Source organism: Acanthochromis polyacanthus, chromosome 9, assembly GCF_021347895.1.
Source record: "Acanthochromis polyacanthus isolate Apoly-LR-REF ecotype Palm Island chromosome 9, KAUST_Apoly_ChrSc, whole genome shotgun sequence".
In the NCBI taxonomy this organism is placed as follows: domain Eukaryota; kingdom Metazoa; phylum Chordata; class Actinopteri; family Pomacentridae; genus Acanthochromis; species Acanthochromis polyacanthus.
Genome location: NC_067121.1, coordinates 22,359,950 through 22,378,529, shown reverse-complemented (window position 1 = coordinate 22,378,529; position 18,580 = coordinate 22,359,950). Strand labels below are relative to the sequence as shown.

The window sequence follows — 18,580 nt, the reverse complement described above, 5'->3', positions numbered from 1 at the left end:
TTTATTAATTACCCACTCCTCCAAATGTAGCAATCAGAGCGAGAGAGGTGTGGGTGGAGATAAAGAACTCTACAGCTTGATTGCATGATAAAGCCACGCTCAATTGTGAGAGATCCAATCATATTTACATGATTTGATTTCAAACTTTCTTATAACTAAACCCTCAGGACTAAAACTATCCTCTCTCAGCTCAGAAGGAGGTTGCTTTCTGTTGATATTGGACGTGTTCCACACTGTACTTCAGCAAAACCTGCAGATTATAGCACAAAAACAACTCCTCAACCCCCACACATTCTGGTTTGTTTTCCATCCCCTCATGTGTCCACATGTCGAAAATCCATGTGCGTGTCGAGGATATGGAAACAGATTTTAGTCCTCACCAGCCTCTTGCCATGGGGGTCTTGTCCTCCCCAGGAGGTGCTGCTCCAAGGCCAGGACAACACAGTTCGCAGTGATGGTGGCGAGGATCATGTACTCAAACGGTGTAAAGGCGGCAAAGTTAAGGAGCGTTTTCTGATTGTGACACACGGACAAAGAGAATAATTCTACCTAGAAGACATAGAAAAACACCCAAAGCTAAAAAAGGTCCTTCTCCCTGGCTATTACCAGACAAAACTGCAGCTCATACTTCTTCATTTTTGGAGACTCTGCTAACAGACAATGATATACTCAGCTGAGCAACGCACACATTTCCTCAGATGTAAAGCTGAAAACATTCAACACACTGACAGCAATACGTTTCTTCATATTTACAGTAGTTTCTGGAAAAATTCCACAAACACTTTAGAGACGTGGTTCAGTTTAAGGTAAAAATAAAATTTAAAAAAAATAGATGGGTGGATGATTAAATGACAGATGAATAATGGCATGGTTCATATTCGCTGGTATTGGAAGCAATCTGTTAGAGAGATTGCAGTATCCATGGCAACCTGCTTTTAAAAGTGCTTTTTCATGAAGAGACAGAGAGCAGGTTAGGGAGGGAATGAGAGCGCTGTGAAGTCACCTTGGCCTGAGTGGTCCAACTGCACAAAACTACAGCAAACACTTAGCTCATGGCTCCTTTCACTGCGGCATCACAGCCGTCTATACGGTGCACAGTATGCATCCATTTCAGCTTCTCAGCATATGACAAACTTGCTTCTTCAGACGTCCTCTCCTTGCCACTAAAGAAATGCAGCCAAGGTTGTTACTAAAAACTGCTGAATTATGAGGTACTTCAGCAGGATTAATGAGGTTGTAAGATTCCATAAAATGTTATGAAATTCTCGAAATCACAACCAGAACAATGCAGCCTTCGACAGCAGTATGAACGCGAAAACACCCGACACAGAAGGTGCTTTAATGAATGTATAAATTATGTAATGCTGACACAATTACTCAACAGAAAAATGAGTCAACGTCAAGTTTGATAATCAGTTAATCATTTAGGTCATTTCTTAAGGAAATCTGTCAAACATTCTGTGTTTTCAATGTGAGAATTCTGTTTGTTTTTTGGAAAATCAGTTTGCCGAAGATTGGGGCTTAGGATCTTGACCCCTTTATACCACTTTTATTTAAAAAAAAAAACACATATTAACTTAAAGTCTTGAGAACTTCTACAGACAATATAAGAGTATGTGGGAAATCTGAAAGCTCAATTCATTTAATTCCCACTGGTTTAGGTTTTTAGAATGAAATGATCAATGTGCCAACACATAAAAAAAAAACAACTGTAGTGAAAGTTGCAATCTTGCAATAACACATTTTAAAGCTGAAACGAATCAATTAGTGGAGATGAAGAAAATATCCACCAGCTATTTTTGGTTATAAATTAATCATGTTGAGCTGCATCTTCTCAGCTGTGATGACTTGCTGCTTTCCTTGCCTCGTGCTTAAAATCTCAGAAAAATAATAGCATCTCATTGGTGTTTTCGGAAACCGTGATGGGGATTTTTCACAATTTTCTTAAAATTTCTACACCCAATGACTAATCAGTTGCTAAACAATGCACAATGATCAACAAAAAAAAATCATTTAGCTCTAAAATATTTACATATTCATTCATCTTTCACGTTTATGACAACTCGTGCTTCATTCCTTACAAGCTACTATTTGCAGGTCATTTTTGTGCCTAAATCTTTTCTGGTAGTGAAAACCCAAGCACACCTTTGCAGATTTTCTAGTCACTGAAACACCTGTCTGTATATGTACACCTGTATGGGCCCTCGGGTGCAGCGTGTGCACGTGTGTAAAGCAGCATGCACTGTGTGTGACTATGTGTGCACAGACACTTGTGACTTTCAGTCCTGCGGCGCTCCCATGAGGAAGGGGCTCCTTGTTATTAATTTTCCTGCCTTTAGTGAAATGGGGTCACTGACTCACAGAGGAGGGCTGAGATGGGGGCCTCTGGGACTCACACTGACTCACATTGACAAGTCCACATTGTTGCCATCGAAAGTGGTCGAAAATAGCTAAAGTGGGAAATATTTAATAAATTTCGCCCACTACTGTCGCTAACCATTACCTGTTACCGTGCACACTGGTCATTATGCAAGTTTAAGCCCATTTAGATCAAACCACGCTCACTGCTTTTAGCCATTTTGCACATCAAACTCTGATCTGTTAGATCAGGGCTCTACTTTGCATTTTCAACTCATTTTGTTATATGTTCTTGACTTACTGATTATCAGCAGATACATTATGGGTTTACTGATCAGCAACTGACATTTTATTGACGGTTATTCTTCCTCAAGCCGGTAAAATGTCAATAAAAGAGAAAAAACATCTCAATTGTTTTTGTCTGAAGCCCAAGGTTGCATCTTCAAGCAATTCGTTTTGTGTCACCAACAGTCCACAAGTCAAAAGTATTCATCTTAAAATCACAAAGCACAAAGGAAAGCAGTGAGTCACAGCAAGAATCTGGAGCAGAGAATCTTTTCCAATTTTGCTTGAAGAATGAGAATTAGCTAATTCTCAAAGCTTTTCTAGATGAAGTTTTAATCTCTCAAGTGATTGAGTTCATTCATGTCTACTATGTGAATTAAGCTGGTCAATAAAAATGTATTTAAACTGCCTCTTTAAACCGTCCATACATCCGCAGTACTTTACAGTTTCTTCTCCCACAGATACAGTAAAGTGTTAAATTTGACGGTAATTAATGGACTGTGATGGATTATGTAATTAAATGAAGCTTTAGGAGTCTGCAAGTGCATCTTCGTGATGTATGCAAATGAATGGAAACCTACTGCGGCCTCAAAGGTAGATAAAATACATAAATAATCGAAAATCTTTACAGCAGTGTGCACTGTCAGCAGTTTAGTTTGTCCATCCTCCGGACCAGAAGATAAGCAACAAACCCTCACACTACAGAAGCTGCAAACAGAATTCCAGCTCTTAGGTTTGTGATTCCACAAAGGGCATTTTTCACATCAGTTTTCTATAATCAACTAATAAACATACATTGGGAATTTTTGAGTATAAATGACTAGGATTGAGAATCTTATTAACCACTATGGTGAGTCTTTGGGCTTCATTGGAGAGTAAATGTCCCAGTAATGATTAGTAAGCCTGTGTGTATTGTTGTCATACTCCAGTATAGATGTGCAGCAACGCACAATCAAAGCGACACCAGTGGCACCAATTCACATGAATCCGTTCTGCACCTACAGGCTCAGGACTTGGACGTTATGGGTCTCACCCGGTCAACACTCTGACATGTGCTGCTTTTACAGCCCACGATTCACCACAGTACTACTGGCCAGCTCTCTCCCACATGCCTCTGCCTCTGTGATACCGACAGTCACATTACCGTGGTGCCAGTGGCCAGCTAGTCTTGACCACTAGCCCCACTCCCACACAGCCTGTGGTTAGGTAACAGTGGGAGACTGGCACGCTGCACTGGAGGGGGTGTAAGACAGGAGGAGCAGTGGGTAGATATGGCAAATGAGTGATGCTGCTGAATTGATTATGCTACCAAAACATGTACGCAGTTGCTTTGGAAAACAATTAAAACTTGAACAGGATATACAGGCGTAAGTAGAAAGCCAACAAGCATCTTGTGTCTTATTGTAATTACTAATGTGATTGTGCATACATATTGTGGCTGGAATGAAATAAGTTCCCTGATAAGCTTTGTTAGGTCTGTCGAAGTTCAGCAGAAAGAAACTGTTGGCCAACGCTACAGCAGGATACAAAAAACGCTGCCTGGTGGATTTGAACTGACACCTACTCATGGCCAGGTTCATATTCCAATGAGCACTAAGGCATCAGAGATGTGCCTACATGCCACCCCCACAGTGAGCAGAGCTGCTTCTAATGATCACCACATGCTAACTTTCTGCTTTCTGCCAGCAATGGAGCGAATGAAGCCCACAGATGAGCAAATAAGTTACTGATTAAGCAGAACTATGGAGCAGTTACACTCAGCTATGGAGAGGAATTAATTACAGAGGCGATTTTCACCCTGATGGTTTAACTAGCAGCTTGAAATCATGGAGTGGGCTATGCAGACAAGCGAGGACACTGAACAAAGAGGGTGCAGTGCTCATGAAGGAGGTCATGCAAAAACACTGGCAGGACTGAGTTGCACTTTTCAGACAACACTGTAGCTGCAGCAGCTCACATGCTGGCTGTAGCTGTCCGTGGTGCTGACCCAGCCACAGCCAAGATGAATCATTTCAAACTCTAAGCACAAACAACTTTAAACACCAGTCTAATATGTTCATGGAAGGATATGGCCATTCAATTATTCGCCGTGCGTATTTCCTAATGATGTTGTCCTCTGCAAATATGAAGAGCGACCTGTTGACGGTGAGGCAGTTCTGCTGGTGGGGCACTGGGTTGTACAGAGCCATGGTCCTGGCCCGCTGCGCCTTGGCTTGTTTCATGGAAGCCGTGAGTCCAGCCGCCGCCGCGTCCTGTCCGTCGCCGCCGCGCTCCAAGTCCCCATCCCCGGAGTCCACCGTGGTGGGAGCGGACTCGTCTCCAAACCGAGCCATTCTACAAAGAGATGAGGAGACGACCGGCTTAGAGTGATTGGGTTTTTTTTTTTACCTAAATGGACGAAAATATGAAGTGGAGCTAACCGTGGGGAAAAAAAATCCTTCACCTTCAATCCACTGACAGCTTGTCGAGCGCCAAAATTCCCCCAAAAAGTTACAGATTCCTATCGCTCCATATCCACAAGAGAGAAAAAGGGATTATAGCATTCAGTTGGCTTATGTTTCAGGAAAATCTTCCATGTACTTAACGATGATTCAGGTGCTCAGACTGCAAAAAAAAAAAACCCTCAGTTATCCATCTGTTTAACCGTGCGTAAAATCAGCTCTGGACAACTTTTAACGTGTGCGCGTTTCTAAACTCTGAGAGCGAAAAAATCCAACGGGTTCAAACCTTGCAATTTTCTATCAACATCGAAATTCGTTCTCATCAGACAAACCGGCAGCTAAGTGATCAGAAACTACTCTGTGCTGATCAGACGCAGAGATCCGAGGGAAGTCTTCCCAAACTTTACGCATCCTCTCGACCCGGTAAAGTTGACAAAAAAAGGAAGATGTCGCGCGAAAGGAAGCGTCTAGACGAGAATCTCTAGCAAACGTCTTCGATAAACAGGCGAAAATGTAGCTAGAAGGTTGCTTGAACAGCTAGATCAGTCCGTCTCATCACCTACTGGGAAAAAAATGATCAGCCAGGAGCGCATAAGCAAACCGGCAGCCCCCTCCCACAGCACTATTTCATGGCGATTTCAAAATTCATCTGAATGAAAACTGGTTGGAGAGGAGGGACATATAGGCCTGCTTTGTTTCCATAGCAATTACAGTTTGTTGAGGACGAACAGAAACATTTTCCTAAAAAAGAAGAAGATTTCAGTAGGCTGTGTGGGTATGTGGCTCAAAAACAATTATGTAAAGATGTTTGTGGGTGCTGTGGGAAAAGAGAGGGGTGTGAAAACTAAATAAAACCAGATACTAGACAATGCACAGTGAAGGAGAACAGGTGTGTGGATATGTGGATACAAGAAGCAAGTGAAAGAGCTCACACACACAAGAAGCTGCTCTTTATATACGCTGGACTTAGTTGCCCCATCTGAACACCATTTGATAGGCAGACAACATTGTCAGATTTTCATTAATAGAGACAGACTTGCACTATTAAAGCATTTAAAAACTAGGCCATTGTGCTAATATTGGAGTAAAAGTCAGGAGTAAAAATAGAGCATGAAATAGATCTTAGGGCTGCTCCCTTTTTGAGGGAAAGCAAAAGAAAGCAGGGTCGTCTTCTTCACGCTGACTGCCACAAGTGAGACCTCATTAGGCAGCTGGGCTCTCTCGCTCCATCTGCTGCTCTCCTCCCCTCCCCACAGTTTCCTGAAGATGACCACTTCAGCCCCCACAGGCATGATATTATTCAACCGAGCCTCGTTTCGCGCACGCCGCCGTTCGTCACAATTAAAATCAACCCACGGCGTCGATGTCCCGACACAAAACGTCACACTGGTGCTGACCGGCAGACTGTGCGGTGCTGCAGGTATCACAGTGTGCAGACGGGCAGGGAGCGAGGGCTTAGACAGGGGGGGATTGTGAGAGCAAGCCAAGAGAGAGTGACAAATTCATGCTTGGCAAACAAGTTGAGATCTGGGGGAGAAGGGACAAAAAAGATTTAACAGGATCTATGAATAAGTTGCTAACTGAGGTCCAAAAAACTCAGCCAGGGCTCTGTTACCTCCTCTTCCTAATCTGTGTGAAGCAGGCGGGCGTGTCACTTCATGCAAAGCAGGGCAGCAACAAACACTGACCTAAGTGCAGAATGGAAAAAAAAAAAAAAGGAAAAAGAGAAGAGATTGCATGTAATGTGAGCAATTCTCTGCCTGATAATGCACATCACTGCAAGAGTCTGTACAGTGCATTCATACATTTAACATTTATTTCAATTTCCTGCTTTAAAACGTCTTACATAAACACTCATAGCAAAAAAATAATCTACTTGTATGTTGCCCAACAAAAATATTTGTCCATCTCTGCAAACAGTGCATATCTGTATATGTGTGTGTCTCCAGCTCTCTTTGCTGTTGTTTCCATAGCGACATAGCTCTCTTGAATTCCTGCTCCGTTCTTTTCATTTCTGCCAACAAAAGCCATGTTGCACAATAGTGCAACCTCTTCCTACAGAAATCGGTTTCTCCCAATGCACACAGCGGCCTCCCCATCGCGGTCATTGGACATCTTGAAGGCGGAAACTGACAGACCTCAGCTCAGCCCCGTCACTACACCGATGATCGAAAATACAGTACAGATAGACGCCCAGGTGTAGTCTGCTTTAAGAGTGTTTGGCTTTTGTTGGGCTCCTGCCTGCAGCCTACTCGAAGGCGTCCAAAAATAGCTGTGCAAACTCTTAGCGCAAGAGCAGACAAGCTTATATCAGTTTGCCTGGGCCTAACCAAACTTTGAATGAGATGAACTTAGCAAAAAAGGGGCCAAAGAAGACGGAGAGGGAAACATATTTACGGAAAAACAGATGCGATAAGGAGAACACGGCGGCGGGCGTTGCATTTATTTGCGTACTTGGGCAAATAAAAGCATCTTTGGAGGCACATATAGAGGAAGACGGATGAAGAGAAGCAGCAGGTGACATGCACTGCGAGTTAAAACGTTAATGGGCGTACTTTGTGCCAGAACTCTGAGGAGCATTTATATAATTGCAGAGAGGCTTTCACCCAACATTGACTGGAGTGGTTTTAGCATTTTATTTTTCTCTCTGTTCCCTAGCAACAGACATCCTCTAGTACTGAGTTATGTCAGTTTGATTCGACCAATAACTGCTGCTTATATCATCGCAGATTGGCATGACACTGTAACAGTTAACGTTGAAACATAATTAAATCATGGCCACGGCTTCAAAATAACGATCCAAATCTGAACATTAGCACCCCAAAAGCTCAAAAAGTGGGGTACCTATACATAAACCTCAGAATAGTTTCGTGACAAAGAAAAGCTTTTCTCACAGTCAAAAATCTGCTTTACAGAAATGCCACATCACTCAGCAACGTTATTCGGGTCTTCACAAAAGCCATTTAGCATTGTGAGAGTAAGCTCAACAATGTCTCAACTGTACTGCTTAGCTCTAAAGGCATCATATGCTGCCTCCCTGCTGCTTCTCTACTTTGATTCCCTAGCATCCCCTAATGGACAAATAACCACAATACATGTGCATTAGTGCTCTGAAATTACTGTTAGGCTCTGTTCCTTAGAGCATTTTAAAAATATTCTCTACTAATTACATGCTACAGTTGTCGGTGCAGGCAATGCAAGCGTGAAATGCCTGTAAACAGACAAAAAAAATGACCTCGGTCTGCTTTCTGTGACAGAAAGATGGAAAGCAAAAATGAAAACATGACAGCACACCAGTGAAGTGGACGGGGAGAGAAATCAGGACGGAGGAAAAAAATTGTAGGAGGAAGAGGAGGAGGAGGGATTAGCTGGGAGGTTGGAGGTAACGCTGATGGAGTACCACTTTACATTCAAGTGGCAGGAAGCAGAGAATCAGCGCGATGTGGCTCCAGAGTTCAGAAGTTCACTAGCAAGCACCATGAGCTCTGCAATTAATAACACGACAAAGCATCTGATTACAGAAAACCGCAGTCGACAATGTTACATGAGGGGGGAAAAAAAACAGAAAAACATCAAATCAACTGATAGAAGTGGCTGGAACTGATTTGGTGATTCATTGGGAGGACTATAACAACACCTGCAACAAAGGCACTAGCATATGTAATACTGCTATGGAGCGCCTTTTAAAAGAAGTGCTTCATATGTGAACAACAAACAATAATTTTTGATCTCTAGTATAATTATGGACAACCTTACTGATAGTTGGAAGCCATGGTACATTAAGAAAAGCTGCCATGTGCCCACAAAAGCAAGGAAAAGGAGGAATGCTAGCAAAAACAATTATGTAAAAGAAAATGCAGCTTTTTATATCTTTCATAATACGGCTCTGCCAATGTATTATGAAGGAGGAAGTAAGGTCATAATGTTCATACACACAACATATTCTGCTGAGAAACTGTCATGTAATAATTAACAATTAATTCCACAAAAAAATTCCCTCACAGATGCATTATACATGTTTTGACCACAAGTGGCCACTAGGAGGAATAAACACTCCAAGTCAGGTATTATAAGTTTGACTGGAGGTGTCTCATTCTGGCCACCAAAACTAATTAAGTCCAGCTTTGTGGAGCTACTGTAAAAAAATGTCTGGAAACCTATCGGCTGCTACATGCTAAACTTTCTTCGTAAAGCATTAATTTAGTTCAGATTTTTGCCATTTCACAGTGGGCGCTAGCAGAAGGTTTTGCCTTCAATGCAATGATTTCACATGTTGCACTAAATTCAAGTCAGGATTCATTCAGGAAGCTTCAGGGGTTAACAAAACTGTGTGTAGGCTGTAGAACTAATCAGTGAGCTAAAAGCAGCAGAGTTGATCAATCGACATTATATGCTGCACTTTGACTAATGCCAATTTAAAGTAAATAAGCATGATATATTCATGTATGCTTTTCCTGGTCACTAAGGGGCAAAGAGGCAGGCCGAAAACGCAGCTGACCGATCATCATAATGTTTGAGAACGAGACATTAAGCAGACATGTACTGGAAAACATGTCCCTCTCAAAACAAGAAAAAAAATATTTCAAGGAACTTTTACCTTGAAATAAGTGAAAAAAAATTGCCAGTAGAACAAGTGAAAAAAAGGCTTGGTAAGATTTCTTGAAATAAGATATGATATTTAGAATATTGAGATCTTAAAATTAGCTGGGAAAAATTATTTTAAGCTACATTTTACCAGGACTATCAAGCTTAGGTGTCTTAAAATAAGCCAGATATGCTAAAAAAAAAAAAAAAAGCACTTTTTTGCTCAAAAATAGATTTTCGCTTTCATGTAACCTAATTTGAGATGTGTTAACCCTCCTGTTGTCCTCATGGATGGGCACCAAAATATTGTTTCCTTGTCTAATAAAATGTAGAAAAAAATTCCCAAATTTCTGAAAAGCTGCAAAATCTTCAGGAAGAAAATTTCAATAATTCCTTAAAAGTTTCCCTTAAAAGTTTCACTAAAAAAAAAATTCCCCCAAATTTGGCAAGAAAATTCTTGTAAATATTTTCCAAAAATGAGTAAAAATCTTCCAAAAAAATCCTAAAAATATCTAAAGAAATTACACACACACACACACACACACATATATATATATATATATATATATATATATATATATATATATAAATCAGTAAAACTTCTAAAATTTTCTTTAAGAACATTTACAAAAAACAAATCAAAAATCGAAAAAAAAAGCAAAATTTGCTGGATTTTTGTTGATATTTTTGTGAATGTTCTTAAGAAACATTTTTAACATTTCTTTTTTTCCACACCAAAAATGTTTAAAGATTTCCCAAAAATGTTGAAAATATGGACATCTAAAGTTTCACTGTGGAAATGGGTTTTTTTTCCCCCCACATTTTCAAACTTTAAAACGGGTCAATTTGACCCGCAGCACGACACGAGGGTTAAACTTATTTTGAGTTTTCTTGTAAAATTCAACTCAAAACAAGACAATTTCAAGAATGTTTGACTTAACAAAATATTTAAGAGGCATTGTCTTTAAACAAGTCCCTCCGCCTTGCCGAAATGTCACTTGTTAAGTGACATTTTGAGACGTTTTGACTAAAAATAAGACAAATAGACTTGGTAAGATTTTGAGTTTTTACAGTGTGGAGCAACATCACCATTCATTCCTGTTTCTGGACACCTGATGAACTCCTTTGGTCTCCACCACAACAAATATCTGGCTCTTCAGGTGCTAACTGCTCCACTGTGTTCTGCTATGCATTCGGTCTACACAAGTTCTTTAGCCACCTGCTGTGAGTATAAAATGATCATAAAACCTAAACAGTGAGCAGAAGGATGTTAAAATGCTCAGTCTGCTAAAAGATGTTTGTATACATTCAATACCTGCACGTAACACAACTAAAGCTACAGTATGTCATTTCTACATGTCATTATGAGTGCAGGTGCAATTATCATCATCAGTTTTGGCTACAATCCATTTCCAGTTCAACAGCCCTGTTAATACGCATGCTTGCTCACTTGCATAGCTTACCACAATCCTTGAATGTTCTTATTTACATCTGTGCTTTTCTTGCTGTGAAATGTGTCTGCCACAAAAAAACAAAGATTTACTGACATTCTAATCAAATCTACACCCTCATCTACAGATTTGTAAGCCTTCAGGCCTACAGACTACCTACCCAGTGTGTCTGCTTGTATTTTTTAACAGGGGTACTTCCATCCTTCCCCATGGAGATTTATCATCTTTACATGGCCAATTCAAAAAGGAATCCTTTGACTCTGAATATCTTTTATACTCACTCCCACTCCTTCCGGCGGGCTTGCGGCGTGCTCTGTATTTTGTGAGCCTGGTGGGCCATGATGATGTCCTTTTGTTCCACAAGCCCCCCGCGCCGTCGCAGCATGCCGTGGGGGCTCAGAGACCCCGAGCCCTGATCGGACGAGCCCTCTTCCCGACCACAAGGCACGTCAAAGCTGGCTGCTCGAGGGGGCAACCCCAGGCATTCAGGGACAGCATGAGGGACCTGCAGGGAGGAGGAGCGAGCTCCTTGTGCCAGGCCAGGACGGGAGGCAGGGCTGGATTTCCGCCAGGGCTCGGGTTCAGGGAGAGACAGGGAGGACTGGATGTGCGTCTCTCCCCGCCGACCACAGCTGGAGGGAGAGTGGAGGTTGGGTGAGAGGGAGAGGGAGAGGGACTGGTGTGAACTGGTGAGCATCTCTGCAGAAGCCTGGAGCTGGCAGTTTCACCATAATGCTACACATGGGGAAAAGAGGAAAGAAGGAGATGAGTGAAAGGCAGAAAAACAGCAAATCATAAAACATAACATCTTGCCTGTCCCCTCAGTTTATCTGACAGTGTCTTTCAGTTAGTCCATCACTTTGGTTCACACAGAAATATCTCAACATCTATCAAATGGATTACGCTGGAGTTTGTTCAGACATTCTTGGTGGCCACAGCATGAATGAATATTACCCTTAGGTCAGAGTTACCACACTGCAAGTGAAAAAGCTCAACATCTTTTAAATGGGCTAGCAGATCGTGTTGTAAAGACATTTATGGCTCCCAGACACTGGTTCCTAAAAAATTGTAATGCCCAATAATCTAGATTTTACAAAGAATAAAAATCTGCAAAAAGTAATATCATTCCCAGTAGCCTCTATTTGAATACTGCAATTTTCTATTAAGGCAGTAAATGTGGCACATAACAACTGCAAGCAATATCACTGTGAGCATGTTGGCATGCTGACATTTGCACTTACACTGCTGGACCAAATTACAGCCTTGTAAAGGAGTGCAACATGGCTGTACACTGTTGTTTTTCTCTACAAGAGGTTTGAATTACCACTCTGCTCGGGTGATTTGTTTCTATTGATATTTAAAAACTGCGCAATTTTAGCCACCCAATGTAGCAGCCAGTCTTGGTAGCTCGGTTTAAGGTTAACTTTGTTGACTGTCAGTCATTACTGCACTGCAGGAATAACAGCTAAAATCTAAATTCATGAAAACATGTCGATGGAACAGACAAAACACAGAGGAGCGACATGTAGGAGACAGAGTGTCTCAAATCTTTGAATGGTGCAAATTAAATTCAGAATGGATGCCACCATTTCACTGTGCATTTTCTAAATCATCTGCCACTAAGATCTTTGATATAGTAGTGCCTATGATTGGAAGAACAAAAGCTTTGGAGCAGCAGCTACGCACAAATAGTACCAGTGGTGGGCGGAATAAGTCTGTACAGAAAGTGTGTCTGGTAAAAGTAATGAAACGTGTAGGGAGAGGGGTTGTTGTCTTTTTCAGTCTCAATTTGGTCGTGTTTGTTTACTGACCACAACTGCCGTTGTCCAGTTAGGCGTGTGTGTGACTGAAACAGAGAAATATGGGGGAGATGAAGTGGCAAGGCTGGAAAACAGCAAGTTTGCAGCGAGCCAGTCAGAGACAGACGAAACAAGGCTGTTTCCAGTGAGCCGGAGCTGAAAGGAAGATGACTGAGTGTGGAGGAGCCGAAGCAAAGGCACGGTGACTCACTCATCAGCAGCAGGGCTCCTCAGACATGAACTGGACACAGTCTGAGTTGAGCTCTGCCCTCGTACACAGCACAGTGCTCCTCTGAAAGCCGGCTGAGGCTACAAGGTCAGCGCACACATTTACACGGGTGGCTTGATCACAGCTTTATGCTGCTCATGGGTGGGCTGTCTTTGATTTTAGCACAGCCATTCAAGTTCAAAAGAAATGTGATAGGTAGTATTATCAGTCAGTTTTTCAGCCAGAGCTGAGGGGGGATTAAATGTCAAGGCATCTATATCAACAGGCACACCTTGAAAAAAACAACAAACAGGGCAACAAACTAGGACGATATGCAGGGTGGGTCCGTGACATCTGGGTAATTCACAAACAAGAAGAAAAAGGATGCTTTGTGGAAAACATCAGAAAACCTCCAGCAATGTGCACACAGACAATAATTACAGCTGCGGGCGTCCACCTTAGCAGTATGATTTAATAAAGTTGAAACACTTGTGTGGAAATGCTGGACTATTTTAAATTCAGATTTGAGCTCCTGGCTGTGATCTCCTACGCTTTAATTAGTGCAGAGCCTACTGGAACAACAGGCGGCCCCCCTCGTCTAATTTGTGCACGTCAGCTGCAGGTCGGCAACCGCTTTAGAAATGCATTAACTAGCCTGTTAACAGGTATTGCTAATTAGGCTGCTGTTTCTTTTTGCTCGTGGAGTTAAGTGTTTGACGCACAAGCAAGTGGAGAAAAGAAAGAGCAAAGCAGCAGTCATAACAAGTGGAAAGAGACAGACAGGAGGCTAAAAACGTACACCGGAGGAAGAGGATTCATGAGCACCCGCGACAGGAGATTAAAAAAAACACACACGCACATCAATTAACTAATAAATGATGGATGAATTTGACAGCCTTACCTTGAGGTGACGAGCGCTCCTTCATCGTCAGACAGCCCCGATTAGGTGGATCCTAAATTCAGCCTCTCACTCAGTCCAAGTTTGGTGGTTTGAGGATGATTTCGCGAGGATTCCTTGAGTGATGATTACCGCTGTATGGCTATAAATACTGCAGGGTGGCTGGGAGCCAGAGGAGTGTAGCACAGATGAGCGTAAACAGGCATGGGGACCAGAGGGAGGCATGGAAATAATCCCAGTCATCTTCACTAGCTGGCTCCCGTGATGTGAGTCACCATGTGGTTCACAATGAATGGCTGTGTCTTCAAACTTCTCTTACAGAGTTGGGGGATATTGTGCGCTCCCACTTTGTCCATGGTGGCTCTTATTTACGTGTCCAGAGACCAAATGGGCGTCTGTGGAAGAAATAAACGCAACAGGTCTTTCTTTGAATTGTCGTCTTTCGCTGTGAGCGAAACAGCTCAGATACATTTACCACTAGATGGTGGACTAAAGCCACACCTGGCACAGCAGGTTCAGAGAATAGTAGTGCAAAGATATTAAAGGCTGAGAAAACTGGTAGTCAACAGGGGAAAACAGGGCAAATAACCCTCACAAGAACAGTATCTACTTTTTTTTATGTATGTAATGCAAATTAGCATGCTATTCTAGCACCTTAATTACGGAACCCCAGAAGGGACTTTATCGGGATTCTTCCTGTTTTGTTTTTTCTCCATGTCCCTTCCGGGGCTCCGTAGTAACTAAATCCTCATATCTGATGCAAATACCCTCATGTGTCTTTAAAATGTCCCCTGGATCTTTATGTTATGTTCAAACAATTTTGGTTCATGTACATTGAAGCCATGCTGATGAAGCCTATCAGCACCAGGTAAATGCCTTTATGCCACATTAAATCAGAGGTTCAATGCTGCCTCAGTTGTGAGAAGTTGAACCTCAAACTTATGACGCTTTTCACCTTTTGTGTTAAATCTCACAGCAGGAGAAGTCATGACTGCTTCCAGATTTGGTTTCTTGCTTTAAAGTGAACGACAGACACTCATGGCGTGACCTGAAGAAAAACAGGCGCGAAAAAGATACAAGAGCTGTTTAATGTCTAATGTTTCAGATATTAAACTCATTGAAGGAGAACAGACTGTAGTCAACAAGTTGGATGCTCTTGTGGGGATTTTTAAAAAGTGAAAGTAGAGAAGGAGAAACCTTATTGGAGCTGATGAGTAGGAAATCAGACTTCTGTTAGTGTTTTGCTATTTTTATTAATCGAATGTCAAAAATTATGGGTGCAGCATCATAGACTGTATATAAAGATGGACGTAGCATCTGGCTCCAAAAATGAAGACCACCCGGAAGTGTCAAAAACTTGCAATATCACGCCGTCCGCTAGGGTTGGCTCCAAAAAGCTTTTGCTCCATAGACCCCAATTCATCACCGGAAAAAATAAAATTTGATAGACTGATTTTCTACAGCTCAGGAATTTTTCCCCGTTAGTTTTCATGGTCAAAATGAGAGATCAGGTGGCCGATCTTAAAATAAATCAATATTGAATTTTAAATAAATCGTTAAAGTTGGCGGAGCCAGGGGGCGTGGCTATACTTGATAGACAGCCTTGTCTGGAATGATTGACAGATCATTCAGGGCGATCAGGGCGAGGCTTTTCAGCAGTCTGGCTTCAGTCTGGCCCACCCATAGACTGGTCCTACCCCTAGTTGTGCTCCGGTCCAGCCTGTTTGATGACGCTTTTTATGTCACTGGCTCCAAAAAATCCAAAATGGCGACCAGGAAGTAGCAAAATCCAGGCTTCATTTTCTCGGCATTGAAACCAACGGGTGACGTCACGGTTAGTTCACGCCTGTGCAGCATTTATCATGTGTGGTGTTTTTGTACAGTGTATGTCAATTGGAGTGTGTAGCTGCAAGGAGGTGATTTGTGGATTGACTATTGGGCTGCAGATGATTAACTGTAAGTCGATGACAGCCTACAATATAAAGGCCAAGATGAGCGCTGTAGTTTCTGCTTCTACACTTTAATACATCGTGTCCACCTGTAGCTTTTGTGACGCCGACAGTTTTGCTGGTTTGTAGGTTGGGCTGCCCTTTCTTCTGTCTCGATTTTATGAGAAAGGGACGTATTGTGTTTTGGTTTGCTGGTTCTGGTGCCGTTATCCCAGTTGGATTTTGCTAGTAAGGTTTGTTTGTTCTTTTGGCCGAGGTCCACTCTGAAGCTAAATTCACTCCTACACTCCTACAGTGATGACCAAATCATCAAATCTGTTGTCTGTGGTTGCCTGGAACCTTGGAAAGAAGCAACTACAACAATATACAAATGTTACATGCATAAAGCCATGCATGGGTTGGATTCTAGGTACATTTCTTTGTCTTAACTCTACCTTGAAGCCTCTTAGATCCTCAGAACAACTGCAGGTAACTGTTCCACTGTTCCACGATTGGACATTTGTAGCAGCAACTCCAGTGCTTTGGAATACCCTTCTTCTTTCAATCAAATATTCCTCTGTTGACAATTGAGCTGAATCTCAAGACATACATGTTTTCATTGGCTATTGTTTGCGCTTAGTGGTCATAGTATGTTTTTATTTGAATTGATTTTAGATTTTTTTTGTACAAATTGTTGTAATTTTACTTCTGTCATTTCTTGAAATGTAACTTTGCAGGCTAGACACTATTTCTATATATTGCTCTTACAAACTCCACAAATGTCAGGTTGGTTGTTTTATCACCCTTTCTGTTAAGAAGAAAGTTCACAGTTTTTCCCCTGTTGTATCACAATCTAAGCTCTGCTCAGTCAAGAAACTAGAACAGACTTCCCAGGCTTTGCCTACAAGATTGTACTGTCACAAGACCAAAACTCCTTAGGCCAACGTAATGCAGCTGCTATGCATTCAAAAGCACTGAAATAGAGCTTATTCTGACTCACCAAGCAGCGGGACTGGTATGATACGCTTACTTATATCAAATCCAGTGGAGGCGGGGACATGAGGGCTTTGGCAAAGTGACACAGGAGTGGAAGCGGCAGGCGACCCTCTTTCCGGCTCAAGAGCTCTGATATGGAGATGTGTAGCTGGTATTTTCAGCTCTTTGTACAGGTGTTGTGCCAAAAACTGACTGCTTGTTAAAGCTCAGTTTATATACATACACAGTTGATTTTATCCAGATACAATCATAATGTTCAAATACACACATCATTATGTCAGTATGTCTTTGTGAAACTTGAACATTTCTTCTGACAGAGTAAGAAAAAATGGAAAGAAATATTGACTGTTTATACTGTAATTAGGGATGCCATCTATTATATTTTTTAATGTCTACTATCCTTGTTAATATTTGGAAGCCAGACTGAACTTGATTACAGATGTTTTATATATTAATAAAATAAATGATCTGTTTTGCAATTATGTGAGCTATAATCTTTCAAGCCAAACCCTCATGAATGGAATGAAATCATTCTGATGCACTCACAACATTTCAGTCACAATGTAGAGGCTGAAATCACTTTTTGAAGGTTTAAAAATGTATTGCAGGGAGTTTAAAAGGTTTTTAAAAGATATACTACTGTTCCAAAATTTGGGGTCACCCAGATAATTTCATGTTTTCCATGAAAACTCATACTTTTCTTCATGCACTGACATAATTGCACAAGGGTTTGCTAATCATCAGTTAGCCTCTCAACACCATTAGCTAACACAATGTAGCATTAGAACACAGGAGTGATGGTTGCTGGAAATGTTCCTCTGTACCCTTATGTAGATATCCCATTAAAAATCAGCCATTTCCAGCGACAATAGTCATTTGCTACATTAACAATGTCTAGACTGTATTTCTGATTAATTTAATGTTATCGTCAATGGAAAAAATCACCATGGATCACAGGATTGTATAACAAAATTCCAGATTTAGGATCTTTATGCTACTCACAAAAAGACAAGTTTTGCAAAGAATAAATACGTTGAAAATATGTTGAAATGTATTTCCATTCATAACAAGAACATTTCCAGGAATACTGATGCTGCTTTCCAAGAAAACTGACTGATCTATAGAGGGTGTTTTAATACACGTTGATCTATTATCTTGAGCATAGCCTGCTCTGGAGCAGACAAGATGTCCCTTTACATTAATGCATGACTAATAATAGTGAGTGGCCATTATGTAATATATAACAGTACAGTAGCCGTCAGAGCCGTTTTTCTGCCTTACTTAATGCAACATTTCTGATATTCACACATGTTCACTTAAGTAACATTTAAATGCAGAAGATGTAATGGTGTGATATTTTTACTGACATATAAGTTAAGATCAAGGATCAATCAATTCTTCCTTCATGTGTTGTTGAATGTGTTATTTTTTCCTATATGTTTAACTAAATGCTTGCATGTAGACAAACAGCACGTTTGTGTGGATGCAGCAGACAATTACATCCTTCATTTTATGAAACTCAAAAACTTAGTCTCTCAAAAATGATTCAGATATGATGTCATCCATAACAATAAACTACAATAGTCACCAATGAAAGAAATACTTCTGGTTCAAAAGCTGTCTCACTCAGCA

General features: G+C 41.3%; 1 protein-coding gene across 2 annotated transcripts; it reads right to left on the bottom strand.

Annotated features, from left to right (window-relative positions):
* Window positions 1-354: 354 nt before the first annotated feature.
* Window positions 355-14,481, bottom strand: LOC127535313 (uncharacterized). Of its 2 annotated transcripts, XM_051952886.1 has the most exons (4): window positions 14,028-14,481; window positions 11,401-11,854; window positions 4,715-4,977; window positions 355-485 (listed from the first exon to the last, which is right to left on the bottom strand). In XM_051952886.1, exons 2-4 carry the CDS (start codon window positions 11,814-11,816, stop codon window positions 370-372), a joined length of 795 nt encoding a protein of 264 aa, XP_051808846.1. In that variant the 5' UTR covers window positions 11,817-11,854; window positions 14,028-14,481; the 3' UTR covers window positions 355-369. The 2 variants fall into 2 exon arrangements, 1 of the variants encoding a protein (XP_051808846.1); XR_007944154.1 differs by lacking the exons at window positions 355-485; window positions 11,401-11,854; window positions 14,028-14,481 and adding an exon at window positions 5,087-6,787 and having other exon boundaries at window positions 4,854-4,977.
* Window positions 14,482-18,580: the final 4,099 nt, after the last annotated feature.

Excerpts from the sequence above, each read along its gene's own strand:
- LOC127535313 (XM_051952886.1), bottom strand. The coding sequence starts at position 11,816 with ATGCTCACCAGTTCACACCAGTCCCTCTCCCTCTCCCTCTCACCCAAC. Across the intron at positions 4,978-11,400 it reads GCCCGCCGGAAGGAGTGGGA|AATGGCTCGGTTTGGAGACG; the intron begins GTGAGTATAAAA and ends ATCTCTTTGTAG. Across the intron at positions 486-4,714 it reads ACGGCGAATAATTGAATGGC|CACCGTTTGAGTACATGATC; the intron begins CATATCCTTCCA and ends TTGCCGCCTTTA.